Source organism: Megalobrama amblycephala, linkage group LG6 (genome assembly GCF_018812025.1).
Source record: "Megalobrama amblycephala isolate DHTTF-2021 linkage group LG6, ASM1881202v1, whole genome shotgun sequence".
Lineage (NCBI taxonomy): Eukaryota > Metazoa > Chordata > Actinopteri > Cypriniformes > Xenocyprididae > Megalobrama > Megalobrama amblycephala.
The window spans coordinates 33849315-33875858 of record NC_063049.1 but is presented as its reverse complement, the minus strand read 5'-3'; the positions used below and the strand labels follow the sequence as shown (position 1 = coordinate 33875858).

Sequence of the window (26544 nt, the reverse complement as noted above, 5' to 3'; positions counted from 1 at the left end):
TGGGGGTGACTAAATTACCAGGAAAATTTTATTTGAAAGTGAACTAATCCTTTAACCCACTCTTCCAACAAGGCACTCGAAACTCTGACATATGGTTTGGCACTGCAAGAACGATCAGCTATCCTTCCTGTCTCCCTCTAGCACTGTCTTACATTACCGTTAGTGTCTTACGGACTGTTCCACGGGTGCATCATGTGCAATACTTGTTTATGATTCATTGCACAAGCATGAAAAATCTGTTCTTGCTGAGTTTAGGTGAATTACCTGAATGTATGAATATATATTAATGCATTTTCTAAAAAAAAAAAAAAAAAAATGCTGTAAGGAGGGTTATTTAAGGACAGCTCTTGCGAGGCTGCAGACCAGCCAATGATGATGAGAGGCACAGTGTCATGTCTCCATTTCCCAGATACCCCTGCTGATTCCTGATGTTGTTGTCATACTCGGTCTAAGTCACAGTATAAAGCCAAAGCAATCTTGTCCAGGTGTTACAGCTCGACTGACCCCTCAGACATGGTGAGAGCTCTGTTAAAGACTGATTCATTTTCCTCACCACATGCGCCACCACAGAGAGACACTGGCACTCTGCTGGACTGCTGCTTTACCAGCGGTGCTTAAATGATTAAAAACAAACAGCACGACTGAAGTATATAACGTGCTATTTGACCAATCCGACTGAGAACATATGGATGGACGTGAAAAGGGCTGTCCACTCAATGTGAATGAAATTCAGTTTTGCAAAGATTGGGGAAGGAATTGACGTGGCCAGATATGCAAAGGTGATGGAGACATTTTCACGCAGACTCAAGGCTGTAGATACTGCCTTGGAGCGTGAAAAACACTTTAATGTTGTTTTCAAGAACTGATCAGTTTTGGCTCTCAGTGTTAACAAAAAGCACTAAAGAGTAGGCACATCTGTCCAATAAAAGATATTTAGTAAATATTCCAGATATATTTTTTGCTTCAATGTCATCAGCCATGTTAAATTTATGTTGTCATATAAATAATGATAAACATTATTCCCCTGATGGTTTGGATGTAACATCACACTCTGGCTTGAATGGTTAAAATGTCTTTCCATCCAGTCTAGTCGGCATTATGCACCAAAACGTTTATGGTTGTGTAATTGTACAACTCTGTGGGAAAATATCAGTGGCTGCTATACTAATGATTATTTTTCCTCCACACAAAGTGTCTCTATATTAAAATCTGATTCATGTGAACAGAAACCACTGCTTCCCCTCAACCCAAGAAAATAATTCCATGTCTTAATTGCAAAGAGATTTGTTTGCCTTGAAACAACTTTACCAAGAAAAAAACCTTACCATGTTTGATAGACCCCTGTATTCAGTGCGTGGTTTCATAAAAGGACAGCTATGATTTTTTGCTTAACCTGAATACATTTTTTTTTTTTTGCACAACTGATGAGTACAGATTATTATTATTACAACTATAGTTGACACGGAAATTATGAAACATAACAGTTTTCGGCCTAAAAAAAAGACACCCAAACACAGATTAATGATAACAACATATTTCGATATTCCATTTATTCAAAGAGCACTCTCTTCATAATTCATACATCATATTTCATTTAAAACGGTACAAAATTTAGCACATTAAATCACTGAACCGCTACAGTAAAGGCTGACTAAAAAACAAACCAGAATTAATAGTAAGAGGCAGCATTTGCAGTATCTACAATTACCTATTTACAAGGCTTCACTTTGAGATCAGCTCTCAGCCTGTGAGATTCCTTTGGCCATGCATGTAAATCAGCTTCACCAAATAAAATACAAACCGACACACTAGCATTTTTAGTGCACCTCAGGGGAACCCACCAGAACACTGATGTACCATTGACAGGAATAGGAGAAAAGTACTATTAACAGGGTAACTGAAATCTCAACAGGCCAACCTGAATTTAGAGCTTCACAAAGCAATCTTTCTGACATCACATCCGCTCTCACACACACACACACACACACACACACACACACACACGGACAATTTGCTTGCTGCCAAAGCTCAAGAATCTGTAGTGATGTTTGTTTAATACCTCAGATAAAGCTGTAAAAGTGCTTGAGACTCAAGATAAAAGCACAATGCTGTTCCTTCTGGTGACTGTGCAGACATGGAAATAAATGAAACTACAAAACTGTTCAGATGGCAAAATATGAGGCTTTTAAATCTGATTGGATGGACAAGGACGAGAGAAATTAAAACCAGAATGGTTTCGTCAATTTCCAGCCATTATTCATGTAGACACTGGTACATGTGTTTCACATTGGTACAAAATATTGGTTTAGTATGTAGGGCATGTTTGTCAAAATCAGTCTCTTCATCCACACCACACACACATACCTTGTCCAAGAATAGCTTCGGTCAGGCCAGAGGTTCCTTCAATGATATTTTTTGTCTGTGGCAGTTCAGCAGGTTGTGTTTATACAGCATTATTGATCAACAATCTCTCACTGTCACGGAGAAAACGTAGCACTTTCGACTGCATCCGTCTTGAATTCATGTCAGAGTCAGGTTCATCGGGTTGAGTGTCGGCCCAGGGAAAACTCCTCAGTGCTGAATTTATCTGCTACCATCACAGGCCTGAGGGCTGAGCCATGTAATAGGGGCTGTTAACCTGGAAGAGTAGAGAGCACAGTCAAATAAATAGTAGTGAAGTTTACATTAGGTCATGGACTGGGTGAGAGGCACTAATGCGCTCCGAAAAGCCTGAAGGCAAATTAGCAAGAGGCCCCTTATTACCACAGCAAAAGCCCAAGACACACCTACATCCTAGAGAGCCTGTCAGCACAAATATGAAGATAGATTTAAATACAGCTACACTGTACATAACCCAAGAGGTTGTATTTACCATAGAAATACACATATTTAGTAGGTAAATATTTGATACAGGATGTGTTTTCTAGGATATACTGGAGAATTAGAATGTAAGGATTCCAATAGTCAAATGAACACTTAGGGAAAAGTGATGCGCTGGGAATTAATGAGCATCTGTTGCTACTGTATGACTCACAGCACAGCAGATGATTCGCTATCTGAAGCTGTGAGGTCAGTCTAGCAGAAGTGCTTTAGGCCTTCAGGTCAAATGAATGCAAAAGCAGATTCTGCAAAGAGCACAGGAAATTAATAAAAAAAATAACATTAAAAATTAAAAAAAAAGAAAAAAAAAAAAAAAAAAAGTGAGCGTAGTTGTGTGATTTTAGCTCAAATGAGGAGGTAGTTGGAGCATTGCTGTTTTCTCCTGCTCCAGAATTTTTCAATCCACACAAGAAAAATCAAAATTAACATATTCAACAATAACAAGTCCTCTCCAAAAAGTTTTTTTTTTATTTTTCTTTTTGTGATGGATTTAAGACGTCTTGCAACGCAAGTGTTGCATTGCACATTTTCAATAAGTTGTTTCTGTATGTGGTCAAATGAGGAATGAGACAGCTCAGTGTATGTATGTAACTCTACAACAAAGTAGGCTGGGATCATGTCTGTCTGTTCCCTCTTCTGCTGTCTTCAGAATTCATGTGGAGGCCTACTGAAATTACTTCAGCCTCTGAGCCAATCACAATAAATAATTTTCAAAATTACAAAAAAGAATCACGCGTATCTTAAGGAACACTGCCCAACAGCGACACCCGCAGGTAAAGTTACACAGAGGAGTCATGCCTCCCTTTCCTCTCATAGGAAACCATATAAAATCATCAGACCCCCGGCGTGCGGTGGGTTTTGTGGGGGGTAATTGAGAATGAATGGGGAAAAGTCACGTGAGAGGAGGCAATGTCTCCATCGTATGGAAGCCCGTTTCCGCCACAAAAAAAAAAAAAAAAAAAAAAAAGATGAATTGTGACTTTTTATCTCAGAATTCTGACTTTTTAACTCGCAATTGCGAGTTTATATCTCACCATTGCTAGTTATAAGTTATATGAGATATAAAGTCGCAATTGCGTGATAAAAAGTCAGAATTCTGAGATATAAACTCGCAATTGCGTGATATAAAGTCAGAATTGCGAGATATAAAGTCGCAATTGCGAGTTATAAAGTCAGAATTCTGAGATAAAAAGTCCAAACTGCGTGATAGAAAGTCAGAATTCTGAGATATAAAGTCGCAATTGCGAGTTATAAAGTCAGAATTCTGAGATAAAAAGTCGCAATTGCGTGATAAAGTCAGAATTCTGAGATATAAAGTCGCAATTGCGTGATATAAAGTCAGAATTGCGAGATATAAAGTTTTATTCTGACTTTATATCACGCAATTGCGACTATATCTCAGAATTCTGACTTTTTATCACGCAATTGCGACTTTATATCTCGCAATTGCGTGATAAAAAGTCAGAATTCTGAGATATAGTCGCAATTCATCTTTTTTTTTTTTTTTTTTTTTAGTGGCGGAAACAGGCTTCCATACCATCGCGCTATGATTGGATGTAATTTGTTATGATTGGATATGATTGGTTTGTGCGATAAATCCCGCCTCTCGTTGACGTGCGCGTTCCGCGCGTCAGTTTGACTGAACAAATGATGGCGTCAATCGGAAGACTAATTGAAAAGTAAGTAAACAGATCACCCAGTTAGATATCACTGCTTTATTATGTCACGTCAAAATAAAACTTGAAATGGACTGAAAGCATGATGACTGCGGGGGTTTTTACTGCAATCAGCTTGGTGAAATTAAAAATACAATTCGTGTCTGTGACAGACGGTGTTTATGGAGCATGACTGATGATCTAAAATAGCCTAGGTTGACAATTAAAAAGAAAAACCGCAATACACAAATAAAATATATTGTTTAAATTATTATTGCCTTTAGTTATTATTTTGGAATGAATGTAGAAATGCTTAAGGGTGCTTTCACACCTGCCTCATTTAGTTCGGTTGAATCGTACCAGAGTTCGTTTGCCCCTTTGGTGCGGTTCGTTTGGGCAGGTGTGAAAGCAGCAATCGCACTCGGGTGCGCACCAAAAGCGGACCAAACAAGCGTACCGAGACCTGCTTGAAGAGGTGGTCTCGGTACGCTTTCAAACGAACTCTGGAGCGGTTCGCTTGAGATGTGAAAGCAATCGACCCAGTTAACGGACCAACGAACCAAATGATATCATTTTCATAACGGAAAATATGATATAAAAATCAGTAATGTCTGATTCTGTGAGTGAGCACATTATTTACAATATCTGAAAGCCAACGAGCGCCTCTGGTGTGTAATTACACTTCTCCGTGCGAGAATGCTGTCCCGACGAAGTCTCAATTCCCGCTCTGCTTCATTATAAAATTCAAATGGTCTCTCTCGACAGACACACGGACAACAGGTCGCCTACTAGACAGCGCTGGGAAATCCAGAGATGGAGAGAGAGAGAAAGAGCGCGGTTTTGAATTTGCCGCAGCAAATATGAATTAACTGCGGGAGAGACGGCTACATTTATAAAGTGTTTGTGTGTGTCTCGACAGTTACAAATAAAGCCACAAGAAGCTCATGGAGCTAGCTTGTCAATCATTATTTTGATGGATGACGCAGCGAAAACTCTGACCAATAAGAGGACAGTTGTACTCTCATGTGACTTGCCTGAATGCATTTTGGTACGCTTTGAAATGTTGCCATGTGAAAGCGAACCGAACCAAGAAGAAAATGCAACATTGTAACAAATTTAGTCCCTGTTTCGGAACAAAACAAGCGATCCATAGGTGTGAAAACACCCTAAAACACTAACTTGGTGAGATTGACTTGGTTTTGATAAATAGAACATTACATTGTTAATGTAAAATTACAAAATAGAATTGTATTTGGTTCCTTTTTTGATGTACTGTAAAGTAATGTTCATTTAACAAGGAAGATGTGTCAACTGAATAACGCACATGAATTTACATTGATTTATAAAAAAAAAAAAAAAAAGTGCCTCATTTCAGACCACTGGTGTGCAGACACCTATTATATCTCTGTTCATCTATTTTTCATCTATAAACTAACAATTAAAAATATTTCTAAAGCATTTATTAATCTTAGTTCATGTTAACTAATGGAACCTTACTGTAAAGTGTTACCAAACTATTTTATTGCTGTTGTCTGATTATAAATCAACATACAATTCATGTTATTCATAAAAAAAACCCATACAATTATTTACAAGTATTTTATGTAAGATTTTTGCAATTTGATTATGTAATCCAGATTACATAGCCTGTTACTACCCAACACAGTATAGAGGTGAGATTCCAAAATAAAAACCCTTTAGGGGCCTTTCTATGCTTTATGGAAAGTTGACTGGGTTATTTGAGGTGACTGTGGCTGGACTTTCCATGGCACTGCATCTATTCAAATGGGCAGAGAGAGAAAGCCGAGTGAAACTGGCATTAAAGTTTACTCATTCTGCCATTTCCCCTCCTGCCCATTAACTTCCTGGGTAATCAAAGAATGACAGGAAACACTTGAGCATGGTAGTCCAGGAGTGAATTCAAGGGTAAGGCATGGAAACCAAAAACACACACTATACTTGCATAAAATAAGGGCAGACACATTAAGAGAAAATGGGTTTATCCATTCAAGTGATCAACACATCGATGAATGGTCATGAATATTCCCTAAGAAAAAAAAAAAAAAAAAAAAAAACCTCTAGAAAGTCTCCAAAGTCACAGTTTTAAGAAATAATAAAAACACAAAAGTCAAAATGAATCTACAAGTAAAACTGAATTTTAAGAAAAAAGCTTTAATGCCTTTGGTTTCAACCAAAACAACATGTGGAATATTATCCAAGGGATCCTGGGATTGATGATACAGATGATTTCTGATCATAAAGTTTAAAGTGACTTCAACGTTTAGCCATACTGGAAGTGCGCAGGGATGAAAACAAAAATCAGACATACTTATTAAAGCTTGCATTTTTTACCCGAAAAGTCATCGAGTTTGTGTTAACATACTAAAGCACAAGTACAAAATGTCTTTCATGCAAATCAAATACACACACAGCCTGCAGGAAAAAAAATAGTTTCTAATCAAATCTGTGCGTCTGCACTCTTGCTCAGCGAACACATAAATAAAGGGCGACATGCACCTGGCACGAGAAAGACCATCCATTTAACGCATTAGTGGCATGATCGATTCTTCACAGCTGCCTCACCTTTGTGTCTTCCTTCCCGCTTTCATTTACTTTTAATCCACTGCCCTTTAAACCCAGGAACAAAAGGACAAAAACAACATCTAAAAAATCCTATATGACCATACAGTGATACATCATTTAGTTTGTCAGATGGCATTTCTACTCTTAGGGACACAGCTTTAAATGAGACATTTGTGTGGTAAAATAAAAAAATAATAATAAAATAGAATGACTATAAAAACCAGTAGGGAGTAGGTGAAACGGCAAAACTAAGAGCTAAGGAATGACTTGAAAAATCAACTAAATGAGTCCAGTCCATATGGATCCAATCAATGCATGGATAAAGTCTGCCATTAGCTGTGACAAAGCTTTTTATTACATTAGTGTGAGCAATTTGCTTGGATTCAATAGTGAGGTAACAAAGGCAACACAAAATTTCAAACTGACTACAATGTTCTCTACGTCGAGGGAAAAACACGCTAAGTGACACGTTATAATTGTATGAGATTCTGCAATGCCAGACGACTACAGCCATAATTTGTCTACTCATATTCCAGAGTAACTAGCTGATTTCCATGTTTCCTTAAATATTTCACCCGATCCCAAATGAGAAGATGAAGCGTAATCTTAAGAAATTAAATGTGATGTGTTCCTTTGAGTCGGAGCGAGCGGCAGCACAGAGTTTCTCATGGCTGAGGCCTCTTTCAGTCTGAAGGGAAAGACTTTCCTCCACCCATACTTACGACTTATTTTAGCATCTCCTTTCCACAAGCCAAACACAATCCATTTCAAAACAAAAAAGAACCTCATTTAGGCCTAAAAAAAGTAAATATTTTTATATAGCAGATTCACTAAAAATAAAACTTAAGGCTGCATTTAAAGAGCAGGTCATACAGGGAAAATAGTTTAAAGAATTTGCATAAAATTGCATCTCAAATGGGTCAAGTTGTATATTTCAATTACCTTAAGTACTGAGAAAATCTTTTACATGTTTAAGCAGAGTAATTTTCCTAAATGTGTGTTTAAAAACATTACAGACACAACTTTTTTTTTAACTATACATGTGTTTTCTCAAACTGAAACAACACTGAGACTATCTTCAGCCCTCTGAAAACCACAACACATAACATGATCCCTGGATGATTGTTGATGTGAGATTGTGGGGAGAATTTGTGTTACAGAAAAGATCCGGTTCTCTGAAAGGTGTCAGAGACTTAAATAAGAAAATGGGTCATTTTATGAAAAGTTAGACTCTTATAGGAATAGTTGCACAAGACAAAAGTCTGGCATGAGATAATTCAAGCACAGTGGAAGTGAAGAAAAATATGAAAACGTTGTTCATTCAATTTTATTTTTGACAATATACAACGTTTTTCACTTTTAACAGGCTTATTTCGATCGCTAAAAATGCACATCAGTACATCGGTACGTGTTTTTCCAGTTCCGACGATTTGGAAAAGATTTTAACTAGAGCTGGGTAGAGCTCATGATTTTTTTCTTTATTAAAAAAAAAATATCACGATTCTCCCACAATTCTGGACAGACAACTAAACAAAATGGCAAAATGATAATTGCTGCAGTCTATAAAAAAAAAAAATTCATTTGATTTTTTTTTTTTAAAAATCGGTTTGAATGAATGATTCAATGACTCACGCATAAAGATTTAGCTTGTTTCATTAGTGGATGAATTAGGGTTTTTGAATGAATGATTCTATGACGAATACATTTTTAACAGTTGTTGCCACCTACTGGTGTAACAATGTCATTGATACAATCTTTATTTGAAGTGTCAAGTTGTTTTCAAAAAGTGATTTACTCTATTTTCATCGCTACTGTAACCGTAGACATCAGTGCTTATGTTTGATCTATTTATTTATCCCAGTACTTCTGTGATCATTTGAATGTTTGGAACAGAAATAATGACACAATCTTTTAATGATTAAACGTGCAGATCTAGTGCCAGGTGATCATTTGTAAGAGATTTAAGAGCCATTGTTTTCAATCTGTTATTATTAGACTAATGGCTTCTGAGGATACAGAAAAAAAAATAACTGATCTTATTATATTATATTATATATAAAAAAACACATTAAATACCGTGCATTTACAACTGTTACCCTAGTATGGGAGGCTTAAGGGTTAATCACTCTTGCCCAAGGAGCTGACCTTAGCTCCACAGATGGAAGGAGCATGCCACTGTTCCTTTCACAAGCTACCAACATGCAGATGAGTCTCAAACATAATTAAATTTCAGTCTGTTCCTAACACAAAGCTATTATATAGCTTCAGAAGGCTTGGAACATAAATACATAAGTCGTACAGACCACTTTTATGGTGCTTCATATTCATTGTCATTTCATGGAAGAGAGTAACAAAATTCAAATGTCACTTTGATGTTCCAGAGAAGAAAGTTATGCAGGTTTTGATTAACGTAACAGTGAATAAATGTTGACAGAATTTAATACAGATTAAATACAGAAAAAAAGTCAGGTTATGTACACAACTCTTTTTCCAAGTGTAATTGTCCTTCCTCAATGGACAATTGTAGTGTGGTAAAGGATTTTTGAGGATAAGACTGAGGTGTGTGTGTGAAAGGACTGAATACTCACCCGTGTGTCATACTCCAGGACAAAAGGAGGGATGTCGATCTGCTCAGGCAGGATGCAGGTGAAGAGCTGCTGCAGGTTCTCTATGTGATGAACTTTCTCTTTAAGGCCTGATACACTAAAAGTTGTGAAGAACCATGTAGAGACCTGATGGGAATCACAAACAAAAGCCTTAGATGGGCAAAGATGGAAATTTCCATGAAAAGGGTACAAAATAGGACCTGAAACACTTTTTCCTTATTTTTTTGTAACAAATGGGCAATTAAAGGCATTGCTTAACCTGCAGAAAAGGTTAATTGTCAATCTCAGGTGGTCAAACTTATATGTGTATTTATTTATTTATTTAGTTTTGCTCACCAAGGCTGTTTTTTTTTCAAGTAAAATTGTAAAAAAAAAAAATACAATTTAAAATTCTTTGATTTTGGTATTTTTTGATTCATTGATGAATAGAACAGCAGTTTTAAAATGCAAATCTTTTGTATCCTTATAAATATAATTTATAATCATTTACTCATCTTACTATACACATTTTTCCTCAAATGTAACTGACAAATGACAGACAATACAGCAGTATTACAATGGACAACTACAAAATTGGTAAGTTTTCATTGCTAAGTGCAAACTGTGCAGCTCCTAAAGCTGTTTCTGTAGTCATTTTCAGCATTTACTCCAATGACTCATCCATAATGCCTGAACACGTTTCACACCTGGGATTGTTACAAGGCTCGAGCATTCTCTGACTGAAATGGATGCATTTTAAAACGAACAATTATCTGACACTTAATTGCCGAGGTTCCTCTACATTTGGAGTGCACAAAGCATAATTGTTGAATAATTTTGCAAATGAAAGCAACGCCTGGCAGTGGCAACGTGCTCTCATAAGCACTTCAATTACCTGAATTGGTTCTGTGGAACACTATGGAACACTTAGTGCAGACACATCATGAATCTCAATGTGGTCTCAGAGATGCTTTTCAACATATTCAGTTACACAGGCGGATACACGGTCTTTCTTACTTAGTCAATGCGAAACATGTGGAGCTGACCGCCGCAAATCAGACCAGTACAAGCTCGGAAAGAAAAGCTCAAAACGAGATCAACATCTAGTGCTGCTTTTAATAGACTTGCATCTAAGTTGATGAATTGATTTCATTTACCTTGGAACGGAACGTTGGGTGAACGAAGTAGAAAGCCCTCAGGTTTTTCTTAAACCTGAAAACACAAAGGGAAACCTGGCTTTAGAAACATTATCAACACATCCAACCAATTACTTATTACACAAATAGTGAATTCCTCTGGCGCACTGGGCTTTGAAAGGATTATTGCCTTAACAAAAACAATAAACCCATTAGAAAGAGAGCTAAAGTGCATTTTTTAGGAACGAGCAAAAGTTGGTGAATCGAGTCCAGCGGAGCAGCTACATCCAAGCCGCACGCTGTTGTCCAAAACATACAGATGAATAGAGATATGGACAGCCAGAAGCGGAGGGGTGTTTGAAAAGAGTGAGGAATGCGTCTGTCAACCTTTCCCCTTTCCCACGATGGACACGGCCCATCCCGTCCAAAACCCTACAGCAGGGGTCATAGGGAGTGATAGCATCACCGACTAGCTCTGGTATAAACATGGCCGTGATTGCTTACAGAACCCCATCACTCTTGCTCAGGATTATGTCTGTAAAACGCTTCTTTAAAGACCAATATCTTGTGAGGATAAATAATACAATGATGATCTGCTCTGCTCTGCTGATACCTCATAATAAATGACACGAGTCAAACTGGCCTGGCTCTCAGAGTTATGAGTCACGCTGATCTCCACGATGTACGGAAAGTGTGAGGGACTGGAGCTGGAGAGCATTTCTGCTTTTTATTTCAAGACTGTGGTTTCCTCTGCCTGCATGCTGAGAGTGTCCCCCGTATAAATTACGAATGGCTGACCTACCAATCACCTCCCATGGTTTTGACTTACAACAAAGACTAGAATCCTCTACTAAGCCAGGAAAACAGTAATCATGAGGTCTGTTTGACTAAAAGAACAATCGCCATACCGTGGTGCTACATCCATGCAAGTGTTTGCAGGCCTCTGGTGGTGGTTGTTTGCTGATTTTCTCAATTCGATGGGTGAGAGGAGAACATCGAGACACTTGTCAAAGTCATTGTAATCGCTCTCAGTGTTCTAATCTTGATAACCAGAATCCCCCTCGAAATTTCCCAAAGTGCTCTGAGCAAAAGTAATTTTATTTCTCTTTCCTTAAAGGAACCAATCACCATTTGAGCAGCAATTTAGAGTAATACTTCAGAGAAGCAGCAGGTAAAACAGAGGAAACATGACTCAGCAGTGTGTGGATTTACTTCAAACTTCTTTCCAAGCTTGTAATAACCTAGAAAAGGGTTGAGCTTCGGTGTATAAATCTTTATGACATTCATCGAACAGGAAGCCCAAGACATTCCCTTATGATTATCACAACATATGTGGTGTTTTTGGGTTTGGGTTTGAGGAGACAGTACTGTTTGGCAAAAGAAGCTCATAAAAACAAACTCACCAAGCCAGCATTTATATGAAACTGTGATTAGCTTTTCCATGGGAGTCTGTGAGTTATGGTTTGAAAGAATACCTCAGCCAAAAACTGGGTCAAGTCATCTCGAAAAAATTGTAAGGCCGTAGAGAGCAGGAAATGTGGGTGGTTTGTAGTATCTCTGTAATGGAACAGAAATAACTCTTACTTGGCATCCACAATGTCATAGAGCTTCTTCAGAAAGTCCGTGTCCAGGTGGTTGTGTTCACTGGTGAGTGTGTGGAAATACACCATCACATACTCCTTCACTGTGATATGGTCCATCACATGGATGAAATACAGCAAAGCCTAACACACAAACACATGTTAACTTAGCCATGTAAATGGGGACACTGCATAGACTTCCATTGTTTTTTTTTTATAGTTATAAATACTAAATACTTATAAATACTATAAAAACTTTATGCACTCTTTTTTTAATTCATCTATTTTTAACACCGTTTTTACAAATGAGGACATCATCAGAAGAAGATTGTCAGATTCACTCAAAAATGAAAATGCTCTACGTGTCATTTCAATTTTTCCTTTTGTGTTCCACAGAAGGGGGAAAATAACTAAGCCACACAGGTCTGATGAGTGTGAGTAAACAGGATTTTAAACTTTGAGTGAACTAAATCCTTTAAATAAACATTTTAAACAGTGCAGTCTAATTTTTCACATTTACATTTACAGTGTAGTAAATATTGCACAAGTCAATCTTTAAAAAAAGGGGAAAAAAGAAGTCTTAAATTATAATCAAAGTTTTCTGTCTAAAGGCAGATCTAAATGGTTTACATCTAAATAAATACCTTGACGCAAACATTCTTTTAAAACACTTTTAGGTTGAGCTTTCATCTGGTTAGGCAGCATTTGTTGCTAAATCTGGCAAAATGTGCAACATTTGGTGCACCGTAAGATATCCTCAATACAGGGCAATTGGTCAACCAGATTTTTTTCTGCCATACACAGAACATGGCAAATGGGAGTATGAGAATTTTCTCTTTTACCTTCTCCATATCAATAAGTGTAACTGGAATATTCCTGCCGACAACAACCATAACCGTTCTACCACAGATATCAACACCTGAAAATGAGAAAAAAAAGCATCATGATATAAATACATTATGGAAGGATGTTTCCTCACACCCATTGTAAAAGATGCTCGAGTCCCTAACCGATGGTCAGATGGAGGGACACAGCTCCCTAGGTTGTTCCCTCTGCTGACAGTTTTCTCATATGTCATATCTGAAGAAATGCATTAGACATTTCAGCCTCACCCTGTTTAATGAACTCATCCTGCAGAACTGTAAGAGGTATGCATGTATGCATATATATTATATACATACACACACACTGAAATCAATATTTTGAACTTTATTATGAGAAACATCTGGATGTGCATAGCCAGATGTTTTAGTATAGTCCATCCTCACGTGGCACAGTGAACATGCATGTTGAGGTGTACAGCTAGAGAAAGTCTGCCCCCCTTTGGGCAAGTAAGTCAGTGTGATTTAGATATTCAGTTATAAAAAGAAGTATTGTTCTGTGGTTTTCTAAAAAAGATGATTAAAAGAAGAAATTAAAGATTTAATTTAGCAAGACAAATATAATGTGTACAGTCTGTGGTAAATTCACATGAAGTTTTGAACTCAGAAAGTCAGCTTTCAGTCACTATCTGAGCCATGCAAAAAAAAAAAAAAGATGATGATAAATATTTATCAACACAGAAACCGTTACTTTGGTGGTTATTTTTTATCCTGAAATTGTGAAACGAGAGAAATGGATTACAGAACCCCTGATGTTGTGCTCAATGAGGCGGAACAAAGGTTTCCTGCCCAGAGTGCAAACAGACAGATGGAGAGAACACAAAGTCCACATGTGCATAAAGATATACAGAAAGACAGCAACACAGAGAACAAGTGAACATGTGACCAAACATTCATCATATCATACTACTACAATTACACAGACATAGATGCACTAGACCTGTAAAACGATTAAATATTTTCATCAAATTACTTTATATGCCAATTAACTAAATGTTTAATTTTAAGTCAAAAATGCACCTTAAAACCTCGTGTGAATTACAACAAACAACAAACAGCAACAACAACAAGCTTTGCTTTAGGGAAAATCCCTTATTATGGAATTTACATATGGGTCAGATGGCATGATTAAATTATGTATTTTATCAATTATATTTTTTTAAATGGACTGTACTTATTGGGTGAAACTGACAGCTTTACAATTAAAACACACATTATTAAAATGCATAAAAGACACTCAAAGAGAGAAAGACTGACCAGTCTGATATAGTGCCTTTAACGCAGCTATGTCTGAGAGGTCCTCTGCACGAGCTCTGCAAAGCCAGCGGTTATAGCTGTAAAAAAAACACACCAAAAAGTAAGACATTCTTGGTCATTTGCAGTGATGTACAAATAACAAACATATGAGTACCTAGTTCTATAGTATAAATACGCCTGTAATGTAACATAAATGCTTCCTTAGTTTGTATATAGCTAAAAATGGCTGACAGTTTTTAGAATGTTGTTTCTGCCAAGCTTCCAGTGTCTCAAACATCTGCCACAGCAAAACTGTGGTGACTCATTAAAAAAAATCATTAAATATGATGACAGGAAGGCTGTTAGGGGTGGGTTATATCAGGGTAATTTTATATCAGGGCTATCAATGTTTTTTCCCCATTCAAAAAATTTATCTAAAATGTTTAAAATGTTATACCGCCCTAGCCTGACTTCGTCATACTCATATTCTAGGCAGAATGTTGTTGACCAAAAAATGTTGTGGGCGGGGTTCGGGCTGGCACCCAGGCTAATACCACCCAGCCCTACTTCTTAAATTTGAAAGGTGCCCTAGATTCAAAAATTGAATTTACCTCGGCATAGTTGAATAACAAGAGTTCAGTACATGGAAATGACATACAGTGAGTTTCAAACTCCATTGTTTCCTCCTTCTTATATAAATCTCATTTGTTTAAAAGACCTCCAAAGAACAGGCGAATCTCAACATAACACAGACTGTTGCGTAACAGTCGGGGTGCACGCCCCCAACATTTGCATATGCCAGCTCATGTTCAAAGCATTACACAAGGGCAGGACGTATTAACGTCTGGATCTGTGCACAGCTGAATCATCAGACTAGGTAAGCAAGCAAGAACAATAGCGAAAAATGGCAGATGGAGCAATAATAACTGACATGATCCATGATATCATGATATTTTTGTGGTGTTTGTAAATTGTCTTTCTAAATGTCTCGTTAGCATGTTGCTAATGTACTGTTAAATGTGGTTAAAGTTACCATCGTTTATTACTGTATTCACGGAGACAATACTGTCGTTATTTTCATTTTTTAAACACTTGCAGTCTGTATAATTCATAAACACAACTTAATTCTTTATAAATCTCTCCAACAGTGTGTAATGTTAGCTTTAGCCACGGAGCACCATCAAACTCATTCAGAATCAAATGTAAACATCCAAATAAATACCATACTTACGCGATTAGACATGTTGCATGACGAACACTTTGTAAAGATTCATTTTGAGGGTTATATTAGCTGTGTGAACTTTTTTTATGTTGTTTAAGGCAAGTGCGAGCTCTTGGTGCGTGGAGCACGAGAATTAAAGGGGACGCATCCTGAATTGGCGCATTTATAATGATGCCCCAAAATAGGCAGTTAAAAAAATTAATAAAAAAACAACGAGCTGAAACTTCACAGACACATTCAGGGGACATGCCTTAGACTTTTATTACATCTTTTAAAAACATGTTCTTTGGCACCTTTAAAGGAAGAATCACATTAATTGACAAAGATTGTACAGTACGGTCAATAACTATGCTGTTTTGTCAATAACTACAGTATATAAAAGCTAATATGGTAAATATTTGTAAGAGGTTTCATTAAGAAATATAGTTGTAAAAAGCAACAGTATAATGTGACAACAAGACATCTTACTTTCTTTGGTGTTGTTTCTGCTGGGCTGCTTCTGAAATTTGGCCCTGAAGGATGAGTTTACGCTGCTTATCCACGTCCCCTTCCATTCGAGCAAACGCATGACTTCCTACCAGCCCCAGGTCGGATTCTAGTGAATCATCCCAGGAGTCATCTGCAGAAATTAGATTAATATCATTATTATGAACTTATTAGCAAGTATTCGTGAACAACACAAAGTTCTGAATATTACAAGAAAAGCAAAACGAATACACCATAAAAGTGTGTTGAAGCACAAATGCAGTAAACAGTAAAAAAAAAAAAAAAATCCTCACACACTTGGAATGAACATTACCAGGTTCAATGAGCACTACAATGTGGTACATTCAACCAGACATGGCCTCCCACCCTCAATTAGAGCTGGGAAAGCCACTGGCGTGTGTGATGTACAGCCAGGAAAAATGTAAAAATAATCCTCGTCTGTTGTTCTTGTTTACATGTGTATGCCAAATCTCTATTACGGGCCAACCTTAGCCATATCTGAACAGACATGAAAAGAAAGTCCAGTCCAACAACAAACTAAATATTTCTCATTTCCTCAGCTCAACCGCATGGTCACGGGTCAGTCTGCAAACAATTTAGCCAGAAATGATAGAAACATCTTTGACAGACTTGTAGAGACACTAACAGGTAAATAAGAGAATCACAGCCAAACGGTCAGCTGCTAGCAAACCTACGGTGAGACATCATCAGGACTCAATTAGACACAGATGTCTCCTGAAGATTATCTTTGGCCAGAATCATTATAGCATGTTGAAGCAAAGAATGAGATTCTGTTTTTTGTAATGCAACATATGGTCCTTTTATGATCTGCCTCGCTGAACAGAAAGCAATCTCTTTCGAGTAAGGCCTTTGGCTTTTAAGCTAAAAGGTATTTGAATTTCAGGAGCACTTCACCACAATGTGACATTAAACTTTGTGAGAGACAATGAACTAATCAAAAAAAAAAAAATAAAAAAAATAAAAAAAAAATTGTAAACATTGAAATACAAATATATCAATAAATAGCATGGTAAATGAATAAAGCAATGAATATCATGGCATTACCATCTGAAACATCCATGGTATACAGCACATCTTTTTGTGAGGGAACATAAATAACAGAAAGCGTAAAGACAGGAAAAATTAAATGGGGATTAAGGGAACTGGGCAGAAAAACTGGAGAAAGCAGATTAGGCAAGTGTGTGAGATTGAGGCATGCTTTGAGACCGCTTCATAGACTAATCCATAAGAGCTGGGCTGCATTAGTGAAGGCCAAGTCACCTGCTGTCTTTAATATTACTCCAAAAATGACAAGCAGACCTGCATCACAATGATAAAAGGGCATGTATGAGGACAAGGATTTGAAGAGATCAGCCAGATCAGTGACAGGGTGCGGCAGAGCTGGGTTACGAACATTAAAAATGTGTCCTTTAAATGTCTTTCAGAAAGACTGTAGAGGAACAAACACTTCTTATCCTCATAAAAAACCCTCAGCAGGGTTTTGGTCCAACCCAAGATAGCAATAATGCGTAACAGGACATTTAGACAATAAATCATAATAAAACATAAGTGACAAAGTTTAGTAGCAAACTAAACTTTCTGTACTGCACATCATCTGCTTTAGAAAGTGCCCAGCACTGAACCTTTTGGGATTCCATTCCCTAGTATGTAAAGTAAGGAGCTTAATCTTTGGGTCTAACTGACTAAGCATTATACCCCTTTTTATAGTTAATTATAAGGCTACTTACCTAAAATATAAATACATTTTAAAAGATTTTATGTGCGAAGGAAGAGAAAGTGGAGTGATACTAAAGACATTCAACTAACACAGCTTTGTAGGTTGACTGTCTGGGTAAAGTCATTATACAAATACTTGAATACAGAAGATCAATCATACAGATGAATCAGGTTTCGTAGTGTAAGTGTGAACAGTAACACTGTGGACCTTTAAAAATATTGCTTTGTTTCAGTTTTTTTTTTAGCAACCCAGCCAGCCTGAAACAGTGGCTCGACCAAAGGTGCGCGTTTAGTGTTGGACTTAATGTCTAGCTAAGCAATAGCAGTTTAAAAAAAACAAACAAAAAACAACTCATAATTTTCACAAATTCCTTTTGGTGACACTAGTGGCACAAGACGGTACACACTTCACCTTTAACTTCATATTAACAAGGAAGTCTGGAAGCTGTTGTGTCAATTCAGTATATGGAGAGGTAAATTTGGTTAAGAGATCATGTTTGTTCAGATTATAACTTGTTGTCATTCAAGCTCAAGCAAACATCCAGAATGAGACTGAAAGCAGAATATTAAATGACCTTAATTTAGAAAAGGTTTATTTAATAGTTCAGTTGGTAACAGAACTTTCCATGTCCTGGTTTAAAGCATTCAAAGACAGGCAGGAAAGTGTAGTGTTTATTTACATGGGACCTGGCTTATGTGGCCTGTTTGAGTTGGATCAACAGCTCTAGTGAGACTTGATCACCTTAACACAGCTGGCTCACAATCCACATGATCTAGGCTTGAAATAATGGCAAGCCAACAAATATACAAGTTTAATCTCCCACTAACAAATAAATATACACATGTGCTTGGAGTGCTATGGCAAGCAAGTGAGCCAAACATACACTAATTCTCATATAGGCAAGTTAACATTGGTGCCTTTACACACACACACACACACACACACACACACACACACACACACACACACACACACACACGACTCTAGCTGTGCTCACACTGGGCCTGTCTGAAAGCTGAAGATTCCGCTATAGTCAGAGCACCTGTTGTGGGACAAGGCTGTTCCAGCTGATCTGAACTCATGAAACACCCACAACAGAACGAGATGAATAGCCAGGGAGGACAAAATGGCTCATTTAACAGCTCTAGATCTGCTGCACGCTGCTCATAATAATTAATCTATTACATTATTGGGAGACCATTGTTATTCATGCTGTTAATCAAACACATTACTGCAAAATCTCCTTTACAACACAAAGTGTTTCTGAGAAATGCATGTCCTCCAGATGAATGTTATCCAAACCTTATGGCAAACATTTACTACTACTGGTTGTTTGGGAATCTGATATACACTTACATTTAAAAGTTTGTGTCAGTAAGATTTTTTTTTGTTGTTGTTGAAAGAAATAAATGCTTTTATTCAGTAAGGATGCATTAAAATGGAAGTGACAGTAAAGACATTTATAATATTACAAAATATTTCTATTTCAAATAAATGCTGATCTTTTAAACTTTCTATTCAAAGAATCCTGAAAAAAAATGTGTAAAACAGTAAAGCCATGATCGCATAAACATAAATTCAACATATGACAAATAACAAAAAATACAAAAATTAAAAATATTCAAACTACTCTACTGCAAAAATGTGTTTTTTTATTTTTTTTAATTCAGCCAAGATAAGACTTATTATAAGGCCTTGGCTTATCGATCTTCTATTGGTCACACGTCTTCACATGATCTGAATTCGTAGGTTAGAGTTGAACCAACTTGAACCAAAATGTGAAATGCAGAAACTTGAACTTGCTTTTCCGGTCTCCAGCATTCACGTGCATATGAATGGAAGTCAATGGAATGAAAAGTGTAGTGTGACCACCCCTTAATGGCTGCTGAAAATTCAGCTTTGGCATCAGAGGAATAAATTACATTTTAAAATATATTAAAACAGAAAAAAGAAATAAAAAAAATTCTAAATATTCACAAAAAGCATACCATCGTGAAACGTTTGAACAGTAGTGTATCTGCCTGAAAGATATGAAAAGATGTTACATTGAACAATTACTGAGCTCACCCTCTAGATTACCAGGCTTTTCAGCAATGCGGATCTGTCTCTCTGGGACCACGGGTTCCCCCTCAGAATTTCCGATGTCGGCAGGGAGGAGAGGCAGACTGATTCTCTCCTCTTTCTTTGAACGTGGGTAATACAACGGCATTAACTTCCTGTACACTGGCTGGAAAACAGAATCAATTACAAACACATCCAGGGTCAATCAATCAATCAATCAATCATACATACATACACAACCATACAGACATTTGATACAAATCTTTTTATATTCATTTTGCAACTGTTAAAGAGGAACACATGAATCTCTACCGCATAACGCTGTAGGTCACACTCAGCTAACAGCAGTTTCACCCACAAAACACAACTAAAGTTGGCCTTAAAATAAAACAAGAAGTTCATAATAAAATAAGAGGGCACAGTTGAGAGTTAAAGGATGGAGTCGGTTGTGTAACAGTGAAAATGAAACGCCACACACCTCCTCAACATCTGAAACAGCAAACACCACAGTCTCTATGTTTTCACCATGGTTCTCCAGAAATCTACGAACGGTCCCTTGAAACATAAATGTGGAGAAAACACATTTGATGAGATCCCTCTGAATTTCTTTAGAAAGGACTGGCCTCAGCATGTGGTGTAATTACGTTAAATCATAATAAAAAAGTAAATTACTTAATGCTATATGTGTGGCGTCCTCCAGTGGATATGCCCTTTTGACTGTGCTGACCACACAAAAACCCACAGAAACCATGGCATGTTCCCTGCAACAGAAACACAATGAGCATACACAAAAATATTCTTTTCACTTCAATTATACATGGCTTACATCTGTCATTTGGTAAAAAACAAAACAACACATAGCAGCAGACAGCAGTATCTTTGATGACATGTAATTTGCATAATTAAGCATTACTGTCATCAACACCTCCTGTTCACACACACACACACACACACAGTCATTCCCAAACAATAGATGAATGCTGTTTATCTAAGGCCCAAGGGTGAGCTCAAAATTCCAAAAGCTTATGTATTCAGAGTTGGAATCCAAATCTTAGATAATTTCCTTTCCTACCACAAGCACATAATGTTTATTCCTTACATCACTGCTATTAATAATAATAATCAGGTATTGAACAAGAAATTTATTTTAATAAACACCTTATTGCCATGGAACTGCCACACCAATCAACATCAGTTCATCCTAATATGACTGTATTTGAACTGTCTGGTATGATCTTAGAAAGTGAGTGAGTCAGTGACAGATAGAAAAACTAAGCATGTTTACTTAGTATAATCATGTGTGTGAGCAGACTGACATTTGACTCAAAAAATTTGATGCAATGATCCAGCTTACTTGGCAAGCTGCATGACGTTTCTGTAGCAGCTGTATAGAGAACTTTCTGCAGCTGTCCGGTACTTGGCTTTATATTTGGGTCCAACTGTGTGAACGATAAAGCGTGCAGCCAAGTTGAAACCTTCTGTCATTTTTGCCTCACCGGTTCGACATCCTGGAAAAACATTAGCACAGCCAAGTCATTTACACTCCAATAAAATAATGAGATAATATCTGTAACCAAAACTGTATAACAAAAACAAACAGCATTTAAAAAAAATATTAAAAGTTTAAAATCTAATTTAAATGCTTATAACAGTTCTTCATTTGTTAACCAGGTAGCGCCCCCTACCTTTCAATTTGAGTAGTTCATCCCGTAGTTCAGGTCCGGCATATCTGTGGATACTGTCTGATACGGGGTTCTTGTCCGTTAGAGTCTCATTGCTTGTACTGACGATTGCAGTGCAGTTTAAAAGTGCCACATCTCCATTACTGTAAAATGAGGGAATGATATAACCCAACATATCACATACAGAACATCCAGAAAATCTATAAGCTATGAGTACAAATATAGCATATAAATAACAGTGTTGTTATTGTAAACTAAAACCATTAAAAATATTTTTTACTGAAATAAAGCTGAAATTAAATAAAATATGAATATTAAAAGGAAAAACATATATAAAAAAAACTTTAATTAGAAATTAAAGAAATTAGAAACTAGGAATGTTGCCTTGGCAACTAAGTGAAATAAGTTTAAGTACTAAAGTTACTAAAACAAAAAAATAATAAAATTACTAAAACTTAAATTAAAATGAAAACTGAAAATATAAAAGTAAAAGCACAAAATATTAATACATACTAAAACGCTATATAAATTCTAAAACAACACTGATAAATAAATTTTTTTTAACAGTATAACATTATTAACAGTTAATATAATCATGCCATTTTCAAAAGAAAAATGATAAAAAAAAATAATAATCACGTTTTGCAGTTGCATGGAAATCCGATGAATAATAATAATAATAATAATAATAATAATAATAATAATAATAATAATAATAATAATAATGTTTTATTTATATAGCACCTTTCAAGGACCCAAGTACGCTTTACATGAAGTTGATAGATAACGAACACAAATATATACAAGTATACAGTCAAAAATGAAAGGATAAAGTCAATATGAACAAATCCTGCTAGCACAAAACAATGTGCACCGCTGAATTCTTTTCCTGCCTGAACTTCCAGAAGGACTGGTTTTCTGAATTGGACTTTAGAGAAGTTCCATGAAATGAATTTCCCCTTTTTTTAAAAAGAGAAACTATGAATTTGATCATGCCATAACACAGCTATATCGGTCAGAAAGCACAGCAAGAAGGACTTCTCAGTAGGTCGCATGTGACTGAGCTGTAAGGGGGATTTGTGTGCACGAGGTAATGACTAAAAGAAGTAAAGATCTGGTGCAAATAACTGATGCAAAGAGCACAGTGGGTGCAGACTGCAGAGGAAAAAAAAAGGGTTAGGTCTTTAATTATTAAACTAAGGCAACAAAAGAAAAGAGTTAGGCAAGTTTGATGCTTAGGATTTTAGGGCTAAGGCTGACATTATAGCCAAAAACCTATTAAAGGTGCTATAGAGGATGTTTTCAACGACTGAGAAGCCAAAGACTGTTAGTGAGTTTTTGAAATGAGCGCATGCGTAAGAACAACCCCCCTCCTTCACAGCTCATTTCGAGGGAACGCCTCCCAAAACTCGTGCACGAGTATGGGAACACGAGTGTTTACCACCGGCATTCGCTGTGTCGTGTTAGTGGATTTATTATGTCGGACTGACCGCAGGTAACTCATAATCTGCAGTTGTTACTCCTGACAAAAACATTGCATGCGGCGCCTGTGGAGTGTGGAAAGTTACTGGAGCGCGCAGCAGCGCACGTCTCTCACAAGGAACGTCATGGCAGTGATTGACAAGCCAGAGGGCCAATCGTTTACGCATGATCACACAAACGATTGGCTGATGTTTTTAAGGCCCTACCTCGTTCACAGATGATATATATTAATATTATTCCTTTCAGTGCACCTAATAAATAGTCTTTTATCAGTTACTAAAGACAGTTTCAAGTAATTCTGCAAAAATGTATAAAACAAAACATCCTCTGTAGCACCTTTAAGCAATTTGTGCTTGAATAACTGCAGAAGTTTGAATCTAGGAAAAGCAGAAGGTTTAAGGAATATCAATAGCAGTGTAATAAATATCACCTACAATAGTACAATCTTGCTGTTGATGTCTTCTCTGAAGGGGAAAGGGGACGTTAAGGAGTTGACATGATTTGTCAGCTTGTCTTTCTCCTCCCTTAAGTGGTTTTCTCCATCCACCTCATCGTGGACTCCCTGAAGCTGGTCCCATGTGTGGAGGCTTTGGACCTCCACAAACTGGGAACGAGCTCCCAAGGGATCCATGCTGTTGCTTCACTGAAAAATGTTGAACTGAAAAACACAGAGAAGCGTTTACACACAGAGACTGTAGTGTGACCTGGGGCATATTAGCAATCATACACACACGTCTGCATCAGTTTAAACATGTAAGTGGATGGTTACAATGACTGACTTCATTAAATTTTTTAGGCACAATAATGCTGTGAAATCACTTGTGATCTAAAATTTACAGTAAGAAGTATCTCAATATTCTCATCTTTCTTAAAAAAAAAATGCATAAAATAACACTTTTTCAACATTTACTCTCCCAATTCAGCCCGGTGCAAAGCATGATGGGAAGTGAAAGTCTTGTTTGATTGGGTTACTTGACTGAAACATGTTTCAAAATGAAAAGTTCAAGTGAGTTCTAGTAACCATTTCAAGTCCATTTAACATGAAAAAAAATCACATATGAACCAGAAACAATGGTGTTAAATCAAAATAAATTGTTTAAATAAAGTGAACAGCACCAAAAAAAAAAAAAAAAAAAAAAAAAAAAAAAAAAAAAAAAAAAAATTATATATATATATATATATATATATATATATAAGAAATACATGTGTCTTCTTTGAAACACAACATTACTCTGAAGTTAACCTGCCTCCTGGGGCCTGTACCATGAAGCCGGACTAGCTGGCTAGCCAGGTAAGTTTCAGATTAGTTTGCGCCAATCCTGGGTTTTAGGTACCATTAAAGTAACTTGACTTTTAGCGGTGTTCATCGCCATAGTAACTTACGCTCCATGGCTAACCTGCTCCGGGGCAGGTTATGTTCTGGGTTAGAGATTTCAAACTGAAATTGGACCGATCAGATGTGAGCTAAGTGACACTGACACACTCAACACAATAAAGTCACTCCCCCAGTTTCTCTTCCTCTAAATTAAAGGTCATTATATAGTAAAAACAAATATTTAACAATGAAATTGTCTGGTTTTAATGATAATATAATTTATATGATTTGTATAATTATATGATCTATATTTTTATTAATCCATTACACACACGCAAGTTTAGTGTAACAGTAGTTATTAAGCACTTAGTTTCAATGAATATTAATATATATATAGATCATATGTAATATAGGCCTAAATAAGGAGTAAATATACTCTTTATAAATGACTACATCTGACCTTGTATGTTTAAGTCTCTATCGCTATATATTATCAACTATATAAACTAACTTCACAACTTTCACTTGCACTGATAGAGAAAGATAATTTCTTTTATTTGTCCTCTTTCACAGACAAGTATTTTCTTCATTTTCAGCTAAAAAGTTTTGAATCGAGCTGGCTCTCTCGCAAGAAGTGAATCACAGTTTACTTCTGTTGCAAGGCATGCGATTGGCTGTTTGCCACTGATGTCACGGATTCATGTGCACGTGCTCCACAAACTCAGGATCAAAGCCTGAGATGACAAAGAAAGTTGATGATCGGCATCATGGTACCAACAAAGCCGGATTGGAGTGGTTTGGTTTTGTCAACTCGAAACTAATCCTATAACCCTGAGTTTGTTCATCTACCATCATGGTACAGGCCCCTGGTAGATTTAATTTAAACCTCAGTTTAGTCCTGGAGTAGCTCTAGTCTTCCTCCAGGAAATCATCTTATTAAACTCTGGACTAGACTAAGTCTAGGACTATTTTAAACCATGACAGAGAAAGCAGATTTCTGTTAATCTGTTTTAAAAGGCCATTTTATTCCTGGACTAGGCTTAATCTCTGTCCGGGAAACCTCCCCTCATCTTGGAAGTTTGCTGAGGCCCCCTAGTGGACCCTGACCTCCTGGTTGAGAGCCACATAATATATTGTGATTAGATTTGAATAGTGTGGTGCTTTCTTCAAAATGGAAAAAAGATGTGTTTCCAATCTTCCAAAGTGTGACAATAATTTAAAAAGTATTCAGCAATAATTTCTGTGCCAGGTGCAGCAGCTGCAATGTGAGAAGTGTTCTGTTTATGAACATAATTGACTTTGAAGCACAACAGAGAGGCTCTATCAGTGTCCAGACAGACAGGACTCCAGGAACAGATAAGATATTCAGCAGAAATGAGCTGCATGTGTAAAGGTCGACTCCCCAAATTAGATTTCATCGACAAAAACAAAGCCAGGAGTTAAGAGATAGTCTCATCTCGATTGCAAAGAGCACATACCAATCATGCAGCACAATACTGCTTTAAGGATAGAAAGGAAAACAACACCTCATACTAATTCTAACCATATCGACTTGATGAAAATGAAACAAATTACAAACACCATCAATAGCAATGACCAGCAACCTACCAGATGTCCACTGATGCAGCTATTCAGTCCGGCCAACTGCAAAAACAAAACCACGTTAGCTCAAATTAGTCCGTTAAAGATAGTGCTAGAGATCACTGTCATCCGCCTGTGCTTCCGCTTTTAAATAGACCATTGTTAAAATGTGATTTTAGCTGCTTGTGGTCAACACATCGTGTTTGCAACATTCAGCGAGTTTCCTTATCAGCTGATTCACGAGGACAAAAATCATCACTTCCGGGATTGCAGCAGGGACAGTGGCTATGTTGTCGATACGTGTAGAAAACGCACAAACCTAGCCAAAACAGTATCATAGATTTTAAGTGACATTCTACGGTCACCTCACAATTAAAATAAGCGTAATAAAGTATAGTGGATACAAAAATCTATTAATATTTTAATTATAAGCACATTGGT

The 26544-nt window shown here is 36.9% G+C and overlaps 1 protein-coding gene across 1 annotated transcript; it reads right to left on the bottom strand.

Moving 5' to 3' along the window:
* Positions 1–1518: 1518 nt before the first annotated feature.
* On the bottom strand, positions 1519–26381 carry gdap2 (ganglioside induced differentiation associated protein 2). Its single transcript, XM_048194243.1, has 14 exons — positions 26131–26381; positions 23642–23865; positions 21729–21868; positions 21398–21551; positions 20716–20804; positions 20522–20598; positions 20050–20209; positions 16227–16377; positions 14558–14634; positions 13262–13338; positions 12424–12563; positions 10861–10915; positions 9707–9850; positions 1519–2638 (listed from the first exon to the last, which is right to left on the bottom strand). Exons 2-14 carry the CDS (start codon positions 23836–23838, stop codon positions 2597–2599), a joined length of 1503 nt encoding a protein of 500 aa, XP_048050200.1. The 5' UTR covers positions 23839–23865; positions 26131–26381; the 3' UTR covers positions 1519–2596.
* Between the last annotated feature and the right edge of the window lie 163 nt (positions 26382–26544).

Coding starts and splice junctions, on each gene's coding strand:
- gdap2 (XM_048194243.1), bottom strand. CDS start 23,838: ATGGATCCCTTGGGAGCTCGTTCCCAGTTTGTGGAGGTCCAAAGCCTC. Junction 10,916..12,423: donor TATGACATTGTGGATGCCAA/GTAAGAGTTATT, acceptor TTGTGTTTTCAG/GTTTAAGAAAAACCTGAGGG. Junction 2,639..9,706: donor TCCTGGAGTATGACACACGG/GTGAGTATTCAG, acceptor CTACTCTTCCAG/GTTAACAGCCCCTATTACAT.